This window comes from Saccostrea cucullata, unplaced genomic scaffold, assembly GCF_032062105.1.
Source record: "Saccostrea cucullata isolate Sc308-1 unplaced genomic scaffold, CSIRO_AGI_Scuc_v1 ctg3280, whole genome shotgun sequence".
In the NCBI taxonomy this organism is placed as follows: Eukaryota; Metazoa; Mollusca; class Bivalvia; order Ostreida; family Ostreidae; genus Saccostrea; species Saccostrea cuccullata.
In genome coordinates this window covers 26,268-50,271 of record NW_026933249.1, presented here as the reverse complement: position 1 = coordinate 50,271, position 24,004 = coordinate 26,268, and the positions used below count along the sequence as shown (strand labels likewise).

General features: G+C 32.1%; 1 protein-coding gene across 1 annotated transcript; it reads left to right on the top strand.

The window, feature by feature from the left end:
- Nucleotides 1-4,536: 4,536 nt before the first annotated feature.
- On the top strand, nt 4,537-22,615 carry LOC134237776 (microfibril-associated glycoprotein 4-like; the record flags this gene model as incomplete). The annotated part of the gene is made up of 4 exons (XM_062719919.1): nt 4,537-4,603; nt 7,148-7,198; nt 21,319-21,464; nt 22,519-22,615. Coding segments are annotated over exons 1-4 (361 nt in total), but the record flags the coding sequence as incomplete, so codon positions are not given.
- Nucleotides 22,616-24,004: the final 1,389 nt, after the last annotated feature.

Below are 24,004 nucleotides of genomic sequence, written 5' to 3'. Positions count from 1 at the left end.
ATAAACACAAAGTCGCAATATATCACATCTAAGTTGAAACTATTCATTATTTGGCCTTATCCCAGCTATAATTTACATGATTGTATGTAATATTGTATATTTATGTGCTTTTGTTCACTTTCGTCATTTATCTGGTCAATAAATGACATTTTCACTCAACTCAAGTTCTCATGTCTTACATGTATTGTCATCGGCGACAATATGTACCTACCCTCACTGCACATATTGTCGTCCATCAGTAGATATTGTCGCCGGCGTCAATATGTATTAAAACAAACTTTTTATCCTTCATGCATAAGGGACGACAAAATAAACAGTCAATTTTGTTAAAATCATTTAAATTCTTAAAAAAAATTTCTTCTCAAAAACAGCAAAGCTATGCTTAGTCATACTCATACTTAAATGGAAGCATTTCCAGGCATTGTCATGCGATGACAATATGCGCAATGATTGTAGGTACTGATTGTCGCCTGTGATATAAACAGTACGACAAAATGTTCACCGTATATGGTGACGTCTCTTCATGAGCGTAAAACAACATTCTATCAACCAATCATCTATTAAGTTGATAATATATTCGTTTTACGTTAACAATTTTTCTATTTGTTAGCCGCCAAATATTTCGGGAAAAGTCTTCATCATTTTATTGTTGTTACAGGACAGCATACATATGATGTGCTTTTAAGTATGATTTTTACAATGTTTTAATAAACTATATATGAAAAGATGCCATTTTATTTCATATTTTATATTTTGTAATTTTGAGCAATATACATTTTATCGTGTTTTTTTTAGATGCAAATTAAATCCGTGTTCATAATCTCTTTTGGGATACTGCCCTTCGTTGCTTTACGAAATAGACGCTTTATCTTGGGAAAGATTATATAAACTTGTACTCTCTTTGATGGCTACGATATCGATTTAGAAACTACAATAAATTGTTTACTTTTATGTTTAGTAATCCACTTTTATTATATCAAATTTCAACTCATGATCGTTCGGATTGAAATAATACGCATATGTGCATACTACAAAAAACCCATAATTTATGTATGGTACCTCTGATTTCTTTACAATTTTAAAGCTTAGGATGGAAAACCTCAACCGTTCACGGTAGCTCAGTCGGTAGAGAGCTCGCTCCGTTATCGGGAGGCCGTGAGTTCGTATCTCGACGGCGACTGACCTAGTCGATGAAATGGGTAGCAACTGTTCCTTCTTCATGCGTCGGCACTTTGAAGTGAAATTAAAGTTGCCGGTGTAAAGACGAATAATGACCCCCATCGAATAATGAACGGGGGTCATTTTTCAACGACAAAAAATGACCCCCCACCCGTAGAAAAAAAAATTGTAGAAAAAGTCCCAGGGGTCATTATTTTATATATGTTAGTCCTATAAAAAATTGACCCCCATTGAAAAATGACCCCCTTTAAAGTAATACAAAATTTATAACAGGTGAAATGGAAAAATATGCTGTATATTATAATTGTTTTTGCTTCGAGTAATTCATGCATTTTATCCCCCCCCCAAAAAAAAGAACATTACATTAAATCAAAAAAAAAATAATAATAATAAATGAAAAGCAAAAATATAAATAAAACTCTATACCTTTCAATAATACTGAAAGAGGCTCTAGATAGAATATTAAAATGAAGTTAAGCCTTCACACAAGTACTATCATAACATAATTTACTTCGCCATGATTAAAGCATACTTAAAATGTTGGTGGGGGAGGGGTATACTTGAAAGTATTGTGGCAAAGTAACAGTTGAAAATTAGTAGAGTAGTAGATTATTTTCAGCTTATTTTAGTCCCTCCTTATAGAAAAATAAACGTAGGGTAGTTTTTTTTTTTTGTTGTTGTTGTTGTTGTTGCTTTTGTTGATGATCGATTTCCTCCTAAATAAGTAAGGGGTTGGGGTGGGTATAAAACCTTAAAAAAAATGCTCTGTAAAGCTATGGGCTAATTCTATTCATCCTAATCATTCTAATGCAAAAACCATACATGTAGACATAACCTGTTGATTTAGCACACAATGTTCATTACATTTCTTAATTCTTGTTTTACTCTACTCTTTTACGTAGTTCTGAGTACATTTTTAAGAGAATTTAATATGAAAATCAGAAGGAAAAAACATTTTCATTTCAGTAACGTCTTCTTTGCACTGTATCATAATACAAAAATTTAATAGAAGATCATTTCTTTTTATGTCCCCGTAATCGAAGATTTGGGGGTATATAGTTTTATCGTGTCCGATTGTATGTCTGTCTGTCTATCTGGCGGTCTGTTTATCCGCAAAAACTTTAACCTTGACCATTACTTTTCATTTATTGGAGCTATGACTTTCATATTTAATATGTGTATTCCTTGTGACAAGACCTTACTTTGGATACCACCAAATTTGACCTTTTGACCTTTACCTTGGAGTTTGTCTCATTTTACACAAAAATGCCAAATTTTTACTTTGGCCATATCTTTTAAACGGTAGATAATAGTACTCTCATACTTCACATATGTATTTTTTAGGCATGACCTTTCATTGGATACTAAAAACTTTGACCTTTTGACCTTGACCTTGGAGATTTCCGTACATGAAAAAAACTTAAACCTTGGTCATAACTTTTGAACGGTAAGGACTAGGGTTTTCATACTTCACATATGTAATCCTTGTTACATTAAACCTTTCTTAACAAGCCATCAACTTTGACCCTTTGACCTTTGAGTTTGACCTACCTTTCAAAATCCTTTCCTTAGCCATTACTTTTGAACAAGTGGTGCTATGGCTCTCCTATTTTGCAATTGTATTTCTTGTGAGAAGACCTTACTTTGGGTACTAATATATTTAAATTGTATTTAAGAAAAGATTAATCTCCCCTATGTTGCCATACAGGGGCATAGCTGTTTCACATCTTTTTATATATAAGAGGTGTTGCGGATAAGAGATGGATACCCCAAAGCGTAACAGACGGACGGACATTCCGATCACTACATACCATCCCGCTTTTCAAGCGGAGGATATAATGATATATAATACTGCTGATTTTTTCTGTCAGTACGATGATTTCCACCATCGAAAAACAATGTTTTTACCTAACCCTTTAGGCTCGATAATCTTTTACTCCTTTAGATTCTGAATCATCGCATTGACCTTAAAATATAGCTATATTGTGTAATGTAATGAGATCAACATATCATCAATTAATTTCCAATTAGCTCAGGTGAGCATTTTGGCCAATCTGCTTCATTATAATTTTTTTGCCCCCTAAAAATTTCAGCTTTAATCCACAGGGAGTCATTTTTCTACGGAGGTCTTTTTTCTTCACGTGGGTTCTGCAAATTTTTAGGGTGGTGACACTTTTTCTACGGGCAAAGGGGCCATTTTTCGACGTCGAATAATGACCGGGGGTCATTTTTCGCCGTTGAATATTGACCGGGGTCATTTTTGCTGTCGAAAAATGACCCCCGGTCCTTATTCGATGGGGGTCATTTTTCGTCTTTACACCGGTGACCTTCGGATGAGACCTTAAAAACCGATGCCTCGTGTCAGCGGCAGGCGTTGGCCCGATAAAGATTACTCACTGCTCAATGGCCCTGAGTGCCGAGTAAAGGTCAAAATTTAAAGCCCTTCATCGGCAAGTGGTGGCGTCTCCATATGAGTGAAAAATTCCCGACAGGGACGTTAAACAATATACAATCAATCAATAAAAAGCCCCAAACCCGATTATGAAAACAAAAGATGTTTTTCTGACGGATCTGACACACGTTTTTATTATGTCCTCCTCTACCATATAAACTACATTAAATATTCAAAATGAATTAGGTATGAGCATTTCAATTCGCAAAATTCTGCCTTACTTAATGTATTTTTTTCTGGATAATATTTAGCTGTGAAAATGCTAAACTTTCACTAGCTTTAGGTTTATACATCCCCCAGGTCCATACATGTACCAGGGTGTCACTCATTTGGGGATGGTATCAAGACAATTTGTCTTTATTTACTTCAACACTATGTTTCCCTGGTCCTACAAACGCCCCTAAAATCATAAGGTATCATTATTAAATTGGCTTGAATTTAAATTAAAGTGTAAATTTGATAGTATGTCTTGTTTTATCTTAATATTATCTTGCTTTATATTAATATATGTTAAGAATATTTAACCGATAATTCGCTGGTTAACTGCTCGATTTTAAAATTTCCTTCAATCAATCAATTTATGTAGTTAATCAATTCAGGTAGTTATTTGGTATTTTATATTATTTTGTCTTGAAGGGAAAATCATCCGATTGGGTAAGTTTTTGGCTTTATCTGTATATTTCGATTTACATACTTAACCATTTTCCAGTTTATGCATTGACAATGCTTTTGGAACTGTATTATCATGCATTTATTTTATGTAAATATTCCAATACAATTTAATGCATTTGAATATTGGAATAAACTCAGTATTGGCGATTTCACAACAGGAAAACAAGGAACAAATAAGTGGAACCCGAATGAAATATCAAAAGACTTTGCAGGTCACCAAGTATACACTACTAATGGTTCTGCTGGTCGGATTAATTACAATTGCTGTATTATTCGGCATTGAGAAAGACTTTGCTAACGGTAATTTCTTTAGTATCAAGCAATGTTATCCTAATTGAAAAAAAATCTAGGAATATGTATGCCTTCTCATTCGTAGATATCTAATTAGCTCTTCAACAATTACATTTTTGTCCTCTATTTAAAAAAAATTCTTCATAATATTTTAGTTCTTACCATGAATTTGGATTCTATAATGCTAAATATACATATATTAAACTATTAAACTATATTCAATGAAGACCCCATGATTAAATCCATACCGAAAACATTTAGTGAGGAACTATATTTTGTGGCGGAAGGATTTTAAGAAGAAAAAGATCATTTTTTCCTCTTTCGAAGTAATCAGTACTTTTAATTTTGGATTCCTAATTTACATGCAGGCTGCACACAGAATAATTTTGTGCAGTGAAATGTTCTCTTCTGGTCCTCATTTATTTAATAAATTAACTGATATGAAATTTATCATCAAATTTAGCAAATATATCATGAAAGTCCTTGAAAAAAAAAAAACTTAATTTAAGCTTAAGGTATGTCACTCGTGAAATTTGTTAAATCAAAGATTTATTGAGAAGTATATTTTGGATAAGTACTCATATAGAGTGACTCAAAATCGCAGAGAAAATAGGTGGTCAGTGTTCATCTTACTGATCTACGGTACAATGAAGTTGACCTTTTTGCACTTAAAATTTAACTCCTTGGTTAATTACTTAAACCTTAATTATATTGTATCAAATGTAACCATGGCAAAAAAATATGATCTTATTTTACGTAAAATATTTTGAAAAATATTTATAATTGAAAAAAAAATCGTGCAAATTAATGCGGGTAAATTATTGTGTGAACTTTTTGCAATAAAAAGTAACATATTTAGGGGTATTAAAAAACTAAATAGGCAATAAAACATTTTATTAAGTCAAGCTTTTTACGACTTAAGTGCTGATCAGTCATTAGTATCGAGTACTTTGAAATAATGAAAAAAAAAAGTTTGGGTCAGTGATGTCATTTTACGTTGCCTCATTTGACATATCTTCATTTTTTGGCAAAGTTTGTTGAAGGAATTTGTTAACCTTGTTCCAAAAATATAGATTAAGACCTATATTTAATATTCCTAGCAATATCATAATGGAAAATATTCTCTGAGTAAAAGTATGTGAGTCTAAAGTTCCTAGTTATTAAGTTTAATAACTGTGCAGATTTGCAGAATTATCTGCTAAATATCCTTCCACCACAAAAAATAGTTCCTCACAAATCTTGCTTCTTTGTAGCTTTTTGAGCTGTTTTTTTCGTTGAATCTTAAACCATTAACATTGTTGAAACTAAATATGTTATAAAAATTGAATTTTGATAAACAGTTTTGAAGTAAGAAGTTCTGCTGACAAGTAACCTACCTTAAAATTTGCAAGTTATTTAGTAATATCTAAAAATTAACTTCACAGACCCCCACTTTTTATTTCATTTTCTGAATATATAAGATAATTTTAACCACTCAGCAAAAATTCAGAAAAATGCCAATACTTTCGAATGATTTTACTGCTTTTAGAATTTTTAATTCCAGCAAAATAACTTTTTTGAGTGCAGAAAGGTCAAATAATTTAATATGCAAAGTAATTATACCCCCGCTTGAAAAGTGAGAGGGTATACTGTAATAGGTATGTCTGTCTGTCTGTCTGTCTGTCCGTCCGTCCGTCCGTCTGTCTGTTACGCTTTGGGGGTACCCATCTCTTAACCGCAACTCCTCTTATACCACTGAGAGAAAGTTAATGAAACTTTCACAGAATCTTTATTACATATTGCTATTGTGCACCTCCTATTTTACTTTTCAATCCGACACATATTTTGAGTTTCCCAGCCAAAGCAAAACATGGACTTTGCCATTATAATTATATTGGAGGCGGGGGGCATCATTTAGTGAACTTATTGCTCACAGTACCTCTAGTTTGAAACTATTTTTGTTGTCACAATTTTCAATGATATAATTCAAGGTAAAAAAAGATTTCTGAGCCAATAATTCATTTGGATAAAAATATTACCCGAAATACTTTGAAAAATTGAATTATATGTGAAAGACGTAAATACAGTGCAAAAAGGTCATATCAATTGATCCGTAGTATTAAAAGAAGCGCACAGACCCCCATTTTTGTTTGATATTTTATTAAGCTATGTATATAGATTCTAAAGATAAACTTTAAAAATATTCTCAATATTTTTGATACAGAAACCAATCTCCTTATAAATACTGTTTGTTTGCCCTCTCCCGACTCAGGATTAAAAAATGGACGGTAGGCAGGTGTGAAATTATTTTCTTAGTATACTCCAACATTTATTTTCCGAAATGAATTAAAAATTGTTTTCTGGAGGTTAAAAAGACTTTTAGTGATGCCATTTTTATCAGTCGGTCGGGAGAAGGCAAACATATTTTTTAAAGATGGCTTTTGCATTTATTATTAAATATTGACATTAAATGCTTTGAAGACAGCAGATTTATTTCTTCCTTCCGTGGCAATCAGGGATTTTTACAAACGGTTATTAACTTTTCCTTGAGATTTATTGAGTTAATCTTTATAGATTTACAAAGGCAAGTGGACAGTATTAAGAAGGACTTGAAATGTTTGAATGGTAAGTCATAAACACACAGAAAAGTAAAAGGATCCGATGGTATCATATTTTTATATTATTTCTAGGGATTTAAAAAAAATCTTCCAAAGTATCCATATTCTACGGAAGCATTTTGCTGCAAGTTCGTTATAACCACATATACTTAGTCATGATAACGTAATATCAAGTCGTACGTACGAAGTACTATGTCGACATTACGACATAAAATGTCATACAAGAAACTAAATACCAAGTCATACTTAGTAATACGTACGGCATAATTGAGAGGTTTAGCAAGCTTGTTCGTGAACATATACGTGTATACTACAAGCTGGAATTTTATGTTTATATTATTTTTCTTGTTTAGAAAAGCATTTCCCGTAAGTGTACTTGCAAGATTTTAAATGTAAAAGTGTTCAGAATTGAAAAATGTTTTTAAAAAATCCTGAATTTTTATTCTTATATCATAGTTTATATAATTATATGCAAATACTAGTATTAATAAGAACAGCTTGAAGAGAGCTCTATGACTAAGTTGAAATTACTGTTATAATTTTAATCCGTCGAGGCAACTTTTGAAATTCTAGATTTTGAAATATATCACTATATTATATAACATTTTTACAATTATAGACATTTTTACGAAAGCCCAGAAGGCTCATTCGAGATTCGAGTTTCGAAATACGAGATTTGAAATTCGAGATTCGAGATTCAATATCCAAACTAACCAATCAAAAGGCGGTTTGAGATTCAATTACTCCCCTTTATTATTTATTACTATCAAGAAATTGTTGAGTATATTTATATCGAAGAGGTCATTTGATTAAATTACAACGCAAGAAAACGTGTTATATATTATCAGAACGAAATTTAAAGAGATATTGGATTTTGTTCTGCAAGATATGCTTAAATTTATGATAGCTTCTTAAATGTTATAATAGATTATTCAAAGAATAAAATTTATATTTATCTACTTTGGTTACAGGGTTGATGTTTCTCAGACACCTCTGCAATGGGCTCACGTCAAGATTTTTGACATAACGTGTAAAACGGGATATTTGCAGATTTTTTTCAAAATAAATTTATAGTTCTGGATGATTTAAAAAATATCTATCTCAAAACTCAGACATAAGCATAGAAATTAAATTATAATGAATTTAAACAAACGCACTATTTCTTGTTTTTATCACTGTGATATACGCGAGTCAACCACAGAGGTGAATGTATGAGCCAATGCTAGAGAGTGTCAATTTGGTTGTCACTTGCAATGTCTTGCAGCAGCAATGTGCATAATACACTTGCAGGACTGAACAGATGCAGGTCTAATAAAACAATAACATGACATTTGTTGTATATGTACAGATTGTTGAACGTCATGGGTTTAACTATTTGTTTTGTTCCTAGCAATTATATGCGTATTTTCTCTATAATTGTATGTTTTTCACCACCTAGGCATGTTCGCCATGCGAAATTGGTGGGATTCCATTCCCATGATTTCGATATTGAAAACTATTGAATATTTCTGTAATCTGTTATCAAGTGTCCCAATCACACAAAGCAATTATAGAGAGATATCTATGTGTTGAAAGTATCGATCGACATATTTAATATGTGTTTTTATAAAAGTTGCATAGATGTTTTCAGCGTATCATAGAATGCTCCTTCGTGGATTTTACAATGGACCTGATAAATTAATACTTGCCCAGTTTTAGCAGTACCGATTGAAGTTAACGCCTGTTATTTCTTTTGCAGGTAAGGCTATAAAATACGTTTTGTTAAATAAGTATATTAATCCTACAGGTGCATTGCGATGTGAAATAATTTTAAACAATTTTGCACGAAATTTTAGAACTATATTTGCTATGCGTAGTGTATTTCTGATGTCTGTCATGCGATATTCGGCTAAAGTGAAAGTAGGAGTTGGTAAGTCGAATTTTTTTGTTTATTATGAATTATGAGCCTTTTCTCAGATATCTTACATAACTCCTATTGTCAGTAATACATATTGAGAATGACATAGCCTGTGATCTGGTGCACATCAATTTTAGATAGGTTAAACATTATACGGAGGATCCGAAAATTTCCATCTTGCAGACCACGATTTCGTAGCAGGGAACTAATAAATGTTACTTTGTTTCAAAATATCAAAAATGTTTGTCATTGTTTCAAAATACTGTAAAGTCAAAAACATGGTTTCAAATATTATGAGTAGAGTAAATTTTGTTTCATTAATGAGCGATTAATAGTGTTGTGTAAGGTCGGATCATTCTTCATTGAGCCTCAGTCACTCAAAGTTAAATGTCGAATGACGGCTACGTGAAACGGCTCTACGTAGCAAACAAATATGGTAAATCAGTTGTATTATTTGCAAATCAAATTTTGATATTCAAATGTTATTTCTTTTGTTTTATTTTTTGTGAAAAGAGATACACATGGTGCAAGTATCATAATTCTTTATAACATGATATTCACACAAGATTGTACTATATGTGGCGGTCAGCCGGAATCGATGGCCAGTGGCCAGATAGCTCAGTTGATAGAACACCTGACCGGAGTTTCAGGGGGCCCGTGTTCGAATCCCGGTCTGGTCCGCTGCATTTTCTCCTCTCCCATTACATTTGAGCCTCGTCGGATAGAAATCGACCTTATCGTATGCAACGTCATAATGAGAAATAAACGAATAAAGTTAAGAAAGATTTCCCGGTATTTTTACTACACATGGTTTTCACGTTAAGGAATGTTTTAGACATCGTCAACTGCAGTTCTCAGATTTGTTCTTTAAAAAATCGGACCATTTTAAATTTGTACTAATAAAATAAGCAAATTTTAAATGTATTTCCCTTCGTAGAGCCTTAACTTTTTTATTGTTACCATGGATCAATGTAAACAAAGGCCAGAGGAATGCCGAGTCCGATCTACATTTATTTTTTTTTCAACCAGCAGAAGACGCGAGGTTTTATCTAACACCAGATTAAGATTAAGTTGGTAGACATATAGCAAAGCAAAATTGGCATGGTGAATTACTTAGGAAGAACAGAATATATCTTTTATTGTAGTTTAGAGTATAAATTTTAGCCAAAGGAGGCGTATCTGGCACAGAAAATCACACATGTATTAATTGATGAAGTACTAGTGTGTGAACTTCATTTACTATCATCGTGTGTATTCATTCATTCAAGATTAATATATTCACAATATTATATTAGATATACTATAATGTTTCATGTCTTCGAATGAAAAACAACATTAGGCCATTCCCAGTACAACATGTACAAAGGCCACGATTCATCAACTTTCAAAACGCATTTTTCTAACATTAATATTCAAAGATATCAGGAAACAAGTAATACTAGTACTGTGTAAGGCAATATTTTCATATATCAGTAAGTCTCAAACGGAAACACGTAGACTGACTTATCTGAGAAGTGTACATTGTCCGAAGCAACTTAATTTGATAAATTGTGCAAGTTGCTTCCCTTTGACGCAAAAAGAGGCTCAACACGGGGGAATCATTTCTTTAAAAAGTTTTTTTTGTTCTCTATCTTTTGTCTTTTTTTTCATTACTTACAGTTTATCTGTTTATTTTCTTAAATACTCCACTCCTTATTTTGTAAGTTTATAAAATATACTGACGATGGATTATCTATGATTTTAAATTTCTTTAACTTGGCTAGCGAAATTGTTCAAAGAGGGGTGTTCATCTTCACCTTGTAGGGAGAGGGCTACAATAGGCTTTGCCTGCTGCCCGATCCTATTCACTTTGTGTGAATAAAATTTTGTATAAATATAAAAAAAGAAAAGAATGTGCCCTGTTTGTGAAACATTTCCTTCTACGCCATTAATATTTAAAAGAATTGTAAATCAAAAAATTAAAGTTGCATGTAAAAAAAAAAAAACAATAGCTTTGTGAAATGTGTTCCTAAATATTCACCATAAAGTTAAGTATTTTGAGCCCCGTTAATACCAAACTTTTCTGCAAAAAACACCTTGACATGAGCAGGATTTCACACGTTCGTGATTCGTGAATAAACGAAGGAATATGGTTTCACTTTGTACAAGAACTTTCAATTATAACATCAAAAAGTTCTCTACATTTTAAAATTCTCCAATTCTCTTCTTTAATAGAGGGGGATACCCAAAACTGATACTGTACCTTCTAAATCTCAAATATTTTTTTTTTTTAATAAAAATCAGAAAACATTTAATTATGAGATGTCTATTTTACGTATATTTTGCGGACTGAGTTAGAGACGGGATAGCAGAATGTTGTCTATGCATATGTCGCGTGCCTTCATAAATATTATTTTTTTCTCCAGAGAGGAGAGTTAATGTTTTTTTTTCTTTTTTTTTGGGTGGGTGAGGGGGGGGGGGGGCTTGTAAAGTCAGCACATATATAAGGCTACCTCGCTGGCTAAATATGATTTAATTTATTTAAAAATCCTACGCACCCCAGCTGAAACCGATTCTCTAATTCATGGCATTAATTATCCTATTTAACTGGTTTAACTGTATTTCCTTATAAAATAATTATTTAGAAATTCTCCATACAGTCTACGTAATCAATTCTTTTTTAAACATTCAGTTCGTTTGCAGTAATTGAATTAAAAAGGAAAGAAAATGTGCCACATGGTTATCGTAATTCATCATAGCCTGTACGTGTTTTTGTTTTTCTTTCCCTCAATATATTTCTAATACTCCATTAACAAAGAAAAAATTTTTGCTTTTCTGAAATTCATGTTAATACCTTCATTTTTTTCTGTTGATCTAAGATATTTTGTAAACTTTATGTAAATTCTCTTTTTCAAATGCATTGGAATGTTGCGTCACAAATAAACTATCATCGTCTAAAACCCACGAGTGATCTCGTGTTTACTTATCACCCGGTGATGAGAAAAGATAAGATCATCCTTGTATCCGATGATGATAAACTATACGCTATAAAAAAAAAATAATAAAGAATCATCTGACTTCCGCCTAAAATGTCAGAATGAAGTGATTATTTAAAGAATACGCACAAATCGTCCAAAAATAATGCATGCTTATTTATTGAATCGAGAATTTCAGCCAGTGTGTATGCTTAAATTTCGCTACATGTAACTATAAATAATATTCTTTTAAAAATAACTGGTTTTTCTCATATACGAAGTAAATAATGTACGAACGATGCATAATTATTATTTTTACATATTTTGAAATTACAATCCTTCAGATGGAACGTTAAATAGTTCCCTATGTTAAGGTTTACAACTACATGCACATGTATTTTGCATGCAACAGATATAGATTACCCGCTGATAATGGCTGAAATCTTGCCGACTCGGCGTCAAATAAAAATCAATCAATCAATCAATGATCTGTATACTGATTAAAATGATATTCTATTAATTTTACTTATTTATTTTTGTACATTATGGATAATAGAATTTTTATAAAAAGACGATCGGGTTTTCATTGGGAGGAGGGGGGGGGGGGGGTTAATGTAAGGCACAATAGAATGTGGCTGCAGTAGAAACAGTATTAGGAAAAATCCTAATAGAATGAGTCAGTTTTGAGACACAAGGCTAGTATCACACCATGTTTGATTTCACGTTATACAAATTGTTGTGATTTTTTAAAATCTAACTTAAGAATAATTATTGTGCATGATTTTAGTTGTGATTTTATTGGCTGCATGGTTCATGTATTTTCTGTAAGAAACGAGGTATTTCTGAGATCGACCCTCCGTAAATTTGGACTCGATCGCATTAATTTGGTGTCTTTTTCCTTTACATGAGGATTACGTAAAATCAAACAAATTGTGTTAACTAACTCGTATGCTTTGAGGATACATGATGAAACGTAAAATCAGCATACATGTAGATCTATATTTTTTAAATGGAAGTTCAATTGTTCATTTGTCCGTCGGTACGAAAGACAGAAAAGTAGATTTTTTTAGGGGGGGTATTCGGTTTTTAAAGGATTTATAATACAGTTAACACAATTTTGGGGATTGTAGATTATGATCAAATATTTTTGTCATTAATGAAGCATTTTATTTAACTTACACATGATGAACACTTGGATTGCTAAGCGATAACAGGTGCCCCTACCAAACAACTGAGAATAAACCATGACGTCACAATTGAATCGTAAAGAAACTGCGATATGCTCAGAGTTAATTTTGCAAACATACCAATTTCAAAATGTAATTACTTTGTTATAAATGAAGATATTTTGATTCCGTTTTCAGTTTTTGTCGTGATTTTACATGGACCACTAAAATACACAAAAATCTCAAATTCGATAAATTTTGCCATAAGGTCGATTTCTATCCGACGAGGCTCATTTGGTGCCGTGACCAGGATTTGACAGTTGAAAAGACTGCCAGGGATGAGCCTGGGTTGGGGTCTTCGGAGGACCAAAGACCTTTAAGGAGGGAGGAATGTGGCTGTCAGCCGGGTTCGATCGCCGGTGGCCAGATAGCTCAGTTGGTAGAGCGCCTGACCGGAGTTTCAGGGGGCACGGGTTCGAATCCCGGTCTGGTCCGCTGTATTTTCTGTAAACCTATAGGGTTTAACACAGACATATTGTTTGAACATTTTAAACTTAGACAATATAAATATCATAATCATTTTTAGTTATTAGCAGTGAAAGTAAAATGATATAAAGGTTTATTAAATCAGAATGTATATCATTAGTGACGCAAATTCGGTAACTTTATAATTGGAAAAAGGACTTTAATTTTGTAAACAATTATTATCTTGTCAAAACAAATTGGATTTTGTTGTTGTTCCAATGCACTATAATTTGGTAGATCATTTTGTAATGAAATTGATCCGAATAGACCAATCAAGCCCATCGATAGCAAGTAATAAAATTTGAACGGAAATACAATGGTATTATTAAGAGTTTTGACTAAGAGCAATAAAATTGGGAACTTTGAAGTAAATAAGTAAGAGAGCTTAAGGCCAGAACTCCTGTTGTGCAGAGATGGGGACTGAGCCCATAAATACTAGTATTAGTAACATGTATTTACCTACATTTGAGGGTGGTGCCATGTTGGGGTTCATAGGTCAACGGACAGACCTACGGACAAAGCGTAGGTGGTTGGTGATGGTAAATTATCCAATGAAATGCATTTTTATATCCGGGACCATGGATACCCACTGAGCACAAAATACCCTGTTTTAGTAAGAAAAGAGTATTCCCGGCTTTATTCTCAGACTATAACATCTCTTTGGCATTTTAATATTTTGGGAATCATTCTTTTGGACTTTTGTTTATCTATTTATTTGGAGTTCGGTCTTAAACTCTCTATATTTTGGACGGACCCTTTGGATATTTAGATAAAAAATGTATTGGTCTTTTCTGATCATATTTCAGGAACGAATATTTCTAAAACTATACGATCACGGAAAATTTTAAATTGGATTAATTTAATAAACTTTTGAAATCGACAAAAGAGTCGTCATTGGCTTACAATTTTCTCCTCTCCCGTTACATATATATATATATATATATATATATATATATATATATATATATATATATATATATATATATATATATGGACCATACTCATTCTGGTTTGCAGATTAGTGTTGCTAGTATATGAAGATGTCATTGGGGCATCAGGTTTTTAAAATTCTGCCATCAAATCCTGACCTTGTCATTTAACCTTACGATTTTGTACTGAAACTTGTTTGCCTCATTTAAGAACATGATCTTATATGCTTGTCTCATTTACTTCCCAAAGAAGGATGACATGACCATCAATTGAGTTTACCTTGGTCTTATTTATGGTTGACCTCTTTGTATACAAATTAGAATCATTTATCTCTAGTAATTGGATTAAACTACTGTGATCTACGCAATTGTAAATTAAAATGAGAAACACATGTATATTCAATGCAACAAACAGTTTTGACCAATATTTACAATGTGACCATAATTGCTGAGGGATGTGTAACCGTTGACCCTGAAATTTACCTGTTTATCTTTTAATGCTTCTTTCTTAGTCATGATGTAAAGATTTATCATTCAATTCAATTTTCTTCTTTGATAGAGATCAACTGTACTGGTTTTTTTTACTGTTATGTTATATTATTTAACAGATTTCAAAGTTAAAAAGGGAATGGTTCAACTGAAAGAGGTTTTGTCCATGTTGGTTTGTCTCAACAGTTAATCTTTTGGAAAACAGCGTTGGAGAAAATATCAGCAACATGTGAAGACTCTGATCTAGTTCATTACAATGTGACTTGAATGTTATTTCTGATTTCATTGTAGTATATACATAATTGTTGAACTTTCCAAACATCGCTGAAAAAGATCATGTGATGACCATAAACAAAAATACATATTTGAATTTTCCACAAGTTTCCAATGAAGAACATTTTGGGATCTTGGTTAAGGATATTATAATTATATTTTTTACCTAATTTATATGTGTTCTTGTTCAGTGCATTTAATACACAAAATGTTTTTAAATCAGTCTTTTGAAACCAGTGCTTAGAACACGGGTCTCCGATATCCTCATATTGCAATTTTATTTGTTAAGATTGAAGTTTATTTATAAAATTATACCTTATACCTTTAAAGAAACTTTTTTAAAAAAATTAGTCAAACTTGTACATGCTGGTTAACATGTTAAAAGAAATATAATATTCTGTAAGTGATGAAAAATAAAAAGAAAATCATTTATCATCCTTTTGTTTTGTTCTTCTTTGTGACTGTTTTTGTTTTTACAATAATCAGACATTTTTCATTTTTTATATTTTAGATCATCTTAGCAAAAGGCTCTATGGAGTTTTTCTGAACAAAGGGTCTCTGGTGTCTGTTAACTCTGTTTATCTGTCATCCATGAAAATTAAACCCTAAAATAGGGTATCAAAGTCTTGAATGGGAATATGTAGTAAAAATATTGTCCTTTAACGAGCAACAGGGTAATGAGTTACTCATAATGAAATGCGAGCATCCTCAAATAATGAAGATTCAAATTGATCTAAATCATGGACCAGACTTAATATTAATAATATTAAAATATTCCCTTTTTTTCTTCTTCTGGGATCAGATTTTATATAACTAGTCAATGCATGTATACATACATGTGGGGGAAAACAGTAAACATTTTTCTTCAGAATAAGCATTGTTAGCCATATTGATAAAGAAATATCCTCATGTTATGACCCCTAAGTAGGGCCAAAATATTGGCTCAAATTTGTTTTTTACGAGAATTAAAGGGAATAAAATGTCTTAGAAATCTGAAGAACACCAATATGACTCAAGTTAACATTGTGGGCCAAGTGTCATTTAAATTGCACACTTTCATTACCCTACAGATTCTCTAATCTCTTATTTAGCATATTTGTTTAAGAAGAAAATTAATTTTCTGACATTAATTTCCCTGTTTTGTACACACCATAGAGTAATTCTTCTTTGGATAAATTTGGGCTTTCATATGAAGTGCTATTTATTGAACAACAGTGAGTCTCTTTAATTCTATTTTTAACGCATTGCCATGTGGTTGGCACTACTTTCATGGCTAACATTTTCTTGTTGAACTGAAAAGTATGCATATAAAGAATTGTACCTATTGCAGTCAGTTTTCATTAAAAACAAAGGTTCTTTGCAAATAGTTGTAGCCACTTTGTTTTATTTAACTATTTCATATTTTTTTATGCACTGCTAAAACTTGTAGCTGCGCATTCCTGCAGGTGTATTGTGCACTTCATGGCTGCAAACTATTGCAACTGTCAATGAAGCTGCATATACCAAAAGATGGTTTTCATTATGAAGATAAAATGTACCAGTTTTCAAGTTTTGGCAACGCTTATTTTTAAAGATATGAATGTTTTTATTTTCAGTGATTCTCACTTCGCTGCACACAAAAGCAAACCCTTAAGTGGTAGTGGTAGTCCCTTTTAAAATCGATGCTACGTCTGTGTTTTAATTAGTACTCGAATCTCGTATTTCGAAATTCGAATCTCGAATGTACGAAAGCCAAGAAGGCTCATTTGAGATTCAAGTTTGAAATTCGAGATTCGAAATTTGAGTTTCGAGATTCAAGATTCAGATTAATCAATCAAAAGCGGGTTCAACATTTCATTACTCCCCTTTATTGTGATTTTACTATCAAGAAAATGTTTAATATATTTATAACAAATGAGTCATTTGATTAAATTACAATGCAAGAAAGAGTGTTATATATATTAGAAGGAAATTTAAATAATTATTGATTTTTGATCAGCAAGATATACCTCAATTTATAATATGGCTTCCTAAATATTAAATAGAATACATATATCAGTAGTATATACATTTTAGTGTCTAAGTTGTATACGGGGTTGATGACATATAAATAAAGTTATAAATAAATGTTAGGTGTCTTAAGATTAACAATAATCCCACTCCTACCCACCTGCCCATTTTTCCAAACACACTGAAAATGTTACTTTGTAAAACTTGAAAGGCAACGTAGTATTGATAAACAAAAATCGCGTTTGTTTTCCTGATAGAATAAATACATAAAAATTAAGTATTTACGAGGGTTGTCCCAAAATGTCGTAGACAGGGAACATAGTTTATTTTCTCTTTGCTAGATCAAATTTCTTTTCTTTTCATAGCAAAGAGTAACATTCTATGGTCATGTATTTTAAGTTTCATGACGATACCACATTTAATAAGAAAATTATGAAAAAATAAAGAAACCATTAAGTGTACATCGGCGCACGAAAGCAAGCGTAATTTACGTCTCTCATAACGTCATGGGCCCTTTTTCTGTTTTACATGAGGCTATTAAAATCCAAATGAATATTTCCTATAGTGAAAAACCACTCTTGACTAAGGGAATAATTTAAATTCACTACTGTCCGTTTTCGTAAGTAGATTCAAATTTTAGTCAAAATTAATTAGTTGAAAGACCACCTTACATTTTAGACAGCAGAGAATACACGTTGTTTGACGACGTTCATGGTCCAGAACGTTGCCCGCAAATGTCTGCGTTAAAACAATCAGTACTCTACTTTACATGCAATAACTTTTTTTTCGATATAAAGGAAAAACTATCTTTGAATCTCATACTATCAAAATCAACTTTTCTATTAAAATATAGTGTGAAATGTCCTTTCTGTACTCCTTTTCCCCCGTCTCTGATGAATATAAAATATACCAAACACAATTTATTACATTTCCGTGCGCCGGGTACGCGTTCGTCGACGTCATTTCCACCAATCTCAATTCGAACAAAACTTTGAAAATCATGCCACCAGTCGTCTGTTTCTAATGCTATTGATATGAAATTTCGACATGTTATTAAAATTTTGATTCTGGTTTCAGTGATTTAAATTTTAGTTCAATCTTTTTCATAGTACCAAAGAAATAAAAACAAATGTGAAAGCTATATGCGTAAATTATTCCGAATTTTGGTCGTGCGCCGACAGACCATATCGGCCTTCATATAAATCGTCCCAATATAATTATTATGAAAGATATATATTTAAGAATTCACAATTTAAAAGAACATTGAATGTATTATGTCTATGCAAAATTTGGTTAGTATTGGTTCCGTGTTAAAAAAGTTACTACCATTGTCTACGACTTTTTGGGACAACCCTCGTAATTACTTATCTTCATCTAAGGCTTTGATTTCTTGAATTAATTAAAAATTATATGTACAATACAGATTGGCAATATGAATTAAAATAAATGCGGCATTTATTTGATCTTATACATGTATCAAATGGTAGATGAGTCTAAATTAGATGCAGAACTAGAGCGTTATGGTTTTATATTTTAGTTTCTTACCACATCGTTATGGCCGAAGACTAAAATATACCCGTGAAACCTTATAACGCTACAGTTCGATTCAGCAGTCAAGTCTTACTGCACAAATGTACCCTGTGCAGTGAAGAGACGATTCGTGATATTTCATATCTATTTATAATCAAATACAGTATTCTCCCTTAGCAATGATCTGATGAAAAAAAATAGTCAACCTACTTGTTCCGCATGTCAAGGATAAGACCATATAATATTCCATATATACGTATTTACTATTTTGTTTAAGGAGAAAAATAAGAATAATTATGTATTTTACCAAATGTAATCCAAATTTTATTTTTATTTCGTTTTAATACATAAAACATTTTTTCTTGCATTATAATTTTATCAAATGACCCATTTGAAATATAAAAATATTCAAAGATTTCCTGATAGTAAAAACAAAATGGAGTTATCAAATGTTGAACCCGCTTTTGATTGGTCAGTTTGAATCTTGAATTTCGAAACTCGAATTTCAAATCTCGAATTTCGAATCTCGTATTTCGAATTTTGGGCTTTCGTAAATTCGAGATTCGAGGTTCAAAATACGAAATTCGAGATTCGAAATACGAGATTCGAAATTCGAGTTTCGAGATTCAAGATCAAGATTAACCAATCAAAAGCGGATTCAACATTTGATTACTCCCCTTTATTATGATTTTACTATCAAGAAATCGTTTAAAATATTAATAACAAATGAATCATTTGATTAAATAACAATGCAAGAAAGAGTGTTATACATATTAAAAGGAAATTTAAATTATCATTGCATTTTTGATCAGCAAGATATACTTCAATTTATATTATGGCGTATTAAATATTAAATAAAATACATATATCAGGAGTATATATATTTTTGTATTGTCTACTTTGTTTCCTGGGTTGATGACATAAAATCAAAATTACAAATAAGTGTCAAGTGTCTAAATATTAACAATAACCCCAACCCTACCCACCCCACCTGCGTATTTTCAAAACACACTGAAAATGTTACTTTGTAAAATTTTAAAGGCGACGTAGTATTGAAAAACAAAAATCTCGTTCGTTTTCCTGATAGAGGACATACATAAAAATTAAGTATTTAATAACTTAATATCTTAATCTAATCCTTTGATATCTTGAATTAATTAAACATTATATATAAAATACATATTGGCAACATGAAATGAAATAAATGCGGCATTTATTTTATATTATATCAATAGTAGATGAGTCGAAATAAGATGCAGAACTATAGGCCTAGTGTTATGCTTTTAAATTTTAGTCTCTGACCATACCGTTATGACCAAAGACTAAAATATACTCCTGAAACCTTGTAACGCTACAGTTCGATACAACAGTCAAGTCTCACTGCACAAATGTACCCTTTATAAATGTAATGACATATATACCCTTGCATTACTGTGCAGTGTAGAGACGATTCATAATACTAGTATTTCATTTCTAATTATAATCAAATACGATATTCTCCCTCAGCAATGATCTGATTAAAAAAAAATAGTTGAACTACTTGTTCTGCAAGTCAACAATAAGACCATATAATATTCCATATATACGTATTTACTATTTTTTTTATGAGAAAAATAAAATTATATATGTATTTTTCAAAATGTAATCCAAATTTTATTTTTATTTCGTTTTAATACATAAAACATTTTTTCTTGCATTATCATTTTCGCTAATGACCAATTTGTTATAAATATATTCAATAATTTCTTAATAGTAAAACCATAACAAAGGGGAGTAATCAAATGTTGAACCCGCTTTTGATTGGTCAGTTTGGATCTTGAATTTCGAAACTCGAATTTCGAAACTTGAATATCGAATGAGCCTTCTGGGCCTCGTACATTTTATTATCTATATCAGTATTTGTAAGGTTTTAGAAAAAAGCACGCTTAAAAATAAAAACAGCAGTTAAAGAAATAAAACCTAGAAGTTTGGATTTACGCGTACTTGGCAATCTACACGTAATTGGATACGTGTTGAAATTCGTCATTTACAGAAATTGTAATTCTTGTAGTTTACACTTACAAGTAACCTTGCCAAACCTCTCTACATCGTACATACGACTTACCATGTCATTATGACGACTAAATATGTCGTACGTGAGACCTATCGAAGTATCTCGGTTTAACCATTTACTGTATGTCGTTTATTTGACTGAAAATCTTGTTCGTATGACTTGCTATCTCAAACGACAAAGCAAAAGATATTTTCATCTGGCAGCAATACGCTTCTGTAATATTCCAAAAATAATTCCATATGTAATTAACAACACACGATACATTTTGCTGGAATAGATCCTTAAAAAATGCCTTTATCAAAGCTATTGGACTTTTTCTTAGACACACCCGTGGACTGCAGAGACCTCTATGATAAAGGTGTCATAGTGTCTGGTGTTTATATCATTTGTCCATGGAAAAGAGGGGAGACAAACTTACGTTGTGTGCAAGTCTACTGTGATATGGCAACGGATGGCGGGGGTTGGACAGTAAGGATGACTGATGATTAATTGTTGTTTAACGTTTTTTCCGAGATTTTGTACCTTATTTTTTTCAATCACTGGATGTCGGTGAAGGTCTTTAAATCCAACCCTTTACTCGGCACCATTACTAGGGCCATTCAATTGTTATGTTTTTAGTGTGCAAACAACTACAGTAACACAAGGCACGCGAAGCGGTTTATAAAAAAGCCTAAACTGTTCCAACCCATGTTATACCAGTGCAACTTGAGTAGCTATTAAATTAAAAAATTCAGCATACTTTGAAAGTAACGTCAAAAAGAGTAATATGTATCGACAACGGCTACTTATGTTATACAATATGAACTAAATCTTTTATCCAGTCAAATGACGTGTTACAACGAAATTTAAATCATATATCGACGATCTTTTATCAAATTCAATAAATATTTTAATTCGTATGTCGACTCAATTTATCCCAGTGAACATAAAAAAAGACACCAGATTCTGCCACATTTGTTTCATATTTGATGTTTTACCGACTATAGGCGATACATGTAAAGATCAATTAACAACTAAATTGTATGACTAACTCGATGACTTTAGCTTTCTCATCGTCAACTTTCCTTATTCATGTAGTAATGTTCCATGACCACCTGCTTATGGTGTTTATATCCCCCAACTTATTCGCTATTCAAGTGTTTGCTCAGTATGAAGAGTTTGAACAGGGAAACAGTCTACTCACATATAAGTTGGTATTACTTGGATTTCAACAGCCTCGACGTGTTATAAACTATTTGTTAGGCCTTTGTTTTTGTACTGAATTGACCATGGATTGTTCCGTGTACCTGATCAATACATAGGGATATCGGCAGGTGTGACCAGTCAACAGGAGATGCCCTTTCCTCCTGGGCATCTGACCCCACCTCTGGAATTCCAGGGGTCTACGTGTTTTATGCCCTCTTCACATTTTTGTATTGATTGATTTTAACGAGATTGGTCACTGTTAGGTATCTTTACCTTTTACATTTATAACCTTTCAATTTGATCATCAGTGTGTTCACATTATAAAATATCTACAAAGGTGATACAAAGAAGACAGTCCTGCGATGTGAGCTTTGAACGAAATTGGGAAGAATATAAGATGGGCTTTGGAGATGTTTCTACAAGCTACTGGATTGGTAAAAAAATTAAATCAATAATCAATCAGACAGCTACCATAAACAAAAATAGCAATTTATGCTCAGAGAAGGTATATCTTATGTTCAAAGCATATAAGTACAGTTTTGAATGTATAAATACACGGACAGTATACTTTCATCATTTGCCAATTAAAGTATCTGTCAAGGTTTTACGATTCCTTGTCTTAAAATTGTTATAACATTAGCTATCCGGTTGCAGAGGTAGCAAAAAAGAAAATTTAAAAAACCTGGCATCCGCATCTTTAATGTATTTCGTGGATGATTTCTTATTTCAAAAATCTTTCTCTCAGAGATCTAGTAATAGAATGTTGTTTAACTAATTTTATCGGTTGAGCGCAGTAAAAGTGTGCCTCATATTCTACATGTTTTTTTTTTATTTTAACTCATTGAAGTATATATATCTTAATTTGTCAGATGTACGTGAAAACAACGGTACAACAAAAGGAAAACAAGGGTAAAATGCATTACAAACTTTTTTGGCAGAGACATCTTAGAACGATTTGATCTAGTCATAGATGAAAATTGTGTACCTTCTTGCTTTTCACAATTGATACACAATACACGAATATAGCACACAATTTAGCTTTAAATACTGGTATAACTTTGTTGGATATAGAGAATAGCTACAGACAGTTTTTAGCTCACCTGAGCCGAAGGGGTCACATTGGGTAATCAAATTTTACCTGTAAATAATATAGGAAAAATCTTTTAAAATCTTCTTCTCAAGAACCACAGGGCCAGAAAAACTGAAACTTATGTGGAAGCATCCTGGGGTAGTGTAGATTCTAAATTCTTCAAATCATGACCCCCGGGGATAAGGCGGGGCCACAATGGGGAATCAAAGTTTTACCTAGAAATAATATAGGAATAATCTTTAAAAATCTTCTTCTTAAGAACCACAGGGCCAGAAAAGCTGAAACTTATGTGGAAGCATCCTGGGGAATTGTAGAATCTAAAGTGTTCAAATCATGATCAGTGGGGTAGGGTGGGGTCACAATTTGTATTACGAGGCGGAAATCTGGTAAAGAACAGAATGGTCAAAGTTTTCAGGTAGGCGATGTGGCCAATCGTCCTCTTGTTGTTCTTTGATCACTCTCCGTTATCTTTACATGTTCATTTATGTTATATTATCAACAGTATTTAAATAATAAAATGCAATGTTTCAAATTTAAAACGTGGAATTTTCGGCTAAAACATATTATTTTACAGGAAATGACATTATACACCAACTAACAAATGAAAGAAGTAGTTCTCTTTACATAGAGATTACTCTCTTCAACGAACGAGTCCTGTTTATAAAATATGAATATTTCTTCATCACCGATGAAAAGACTGATTACAGACTGAATATTAGTGGAAAAGCAAATG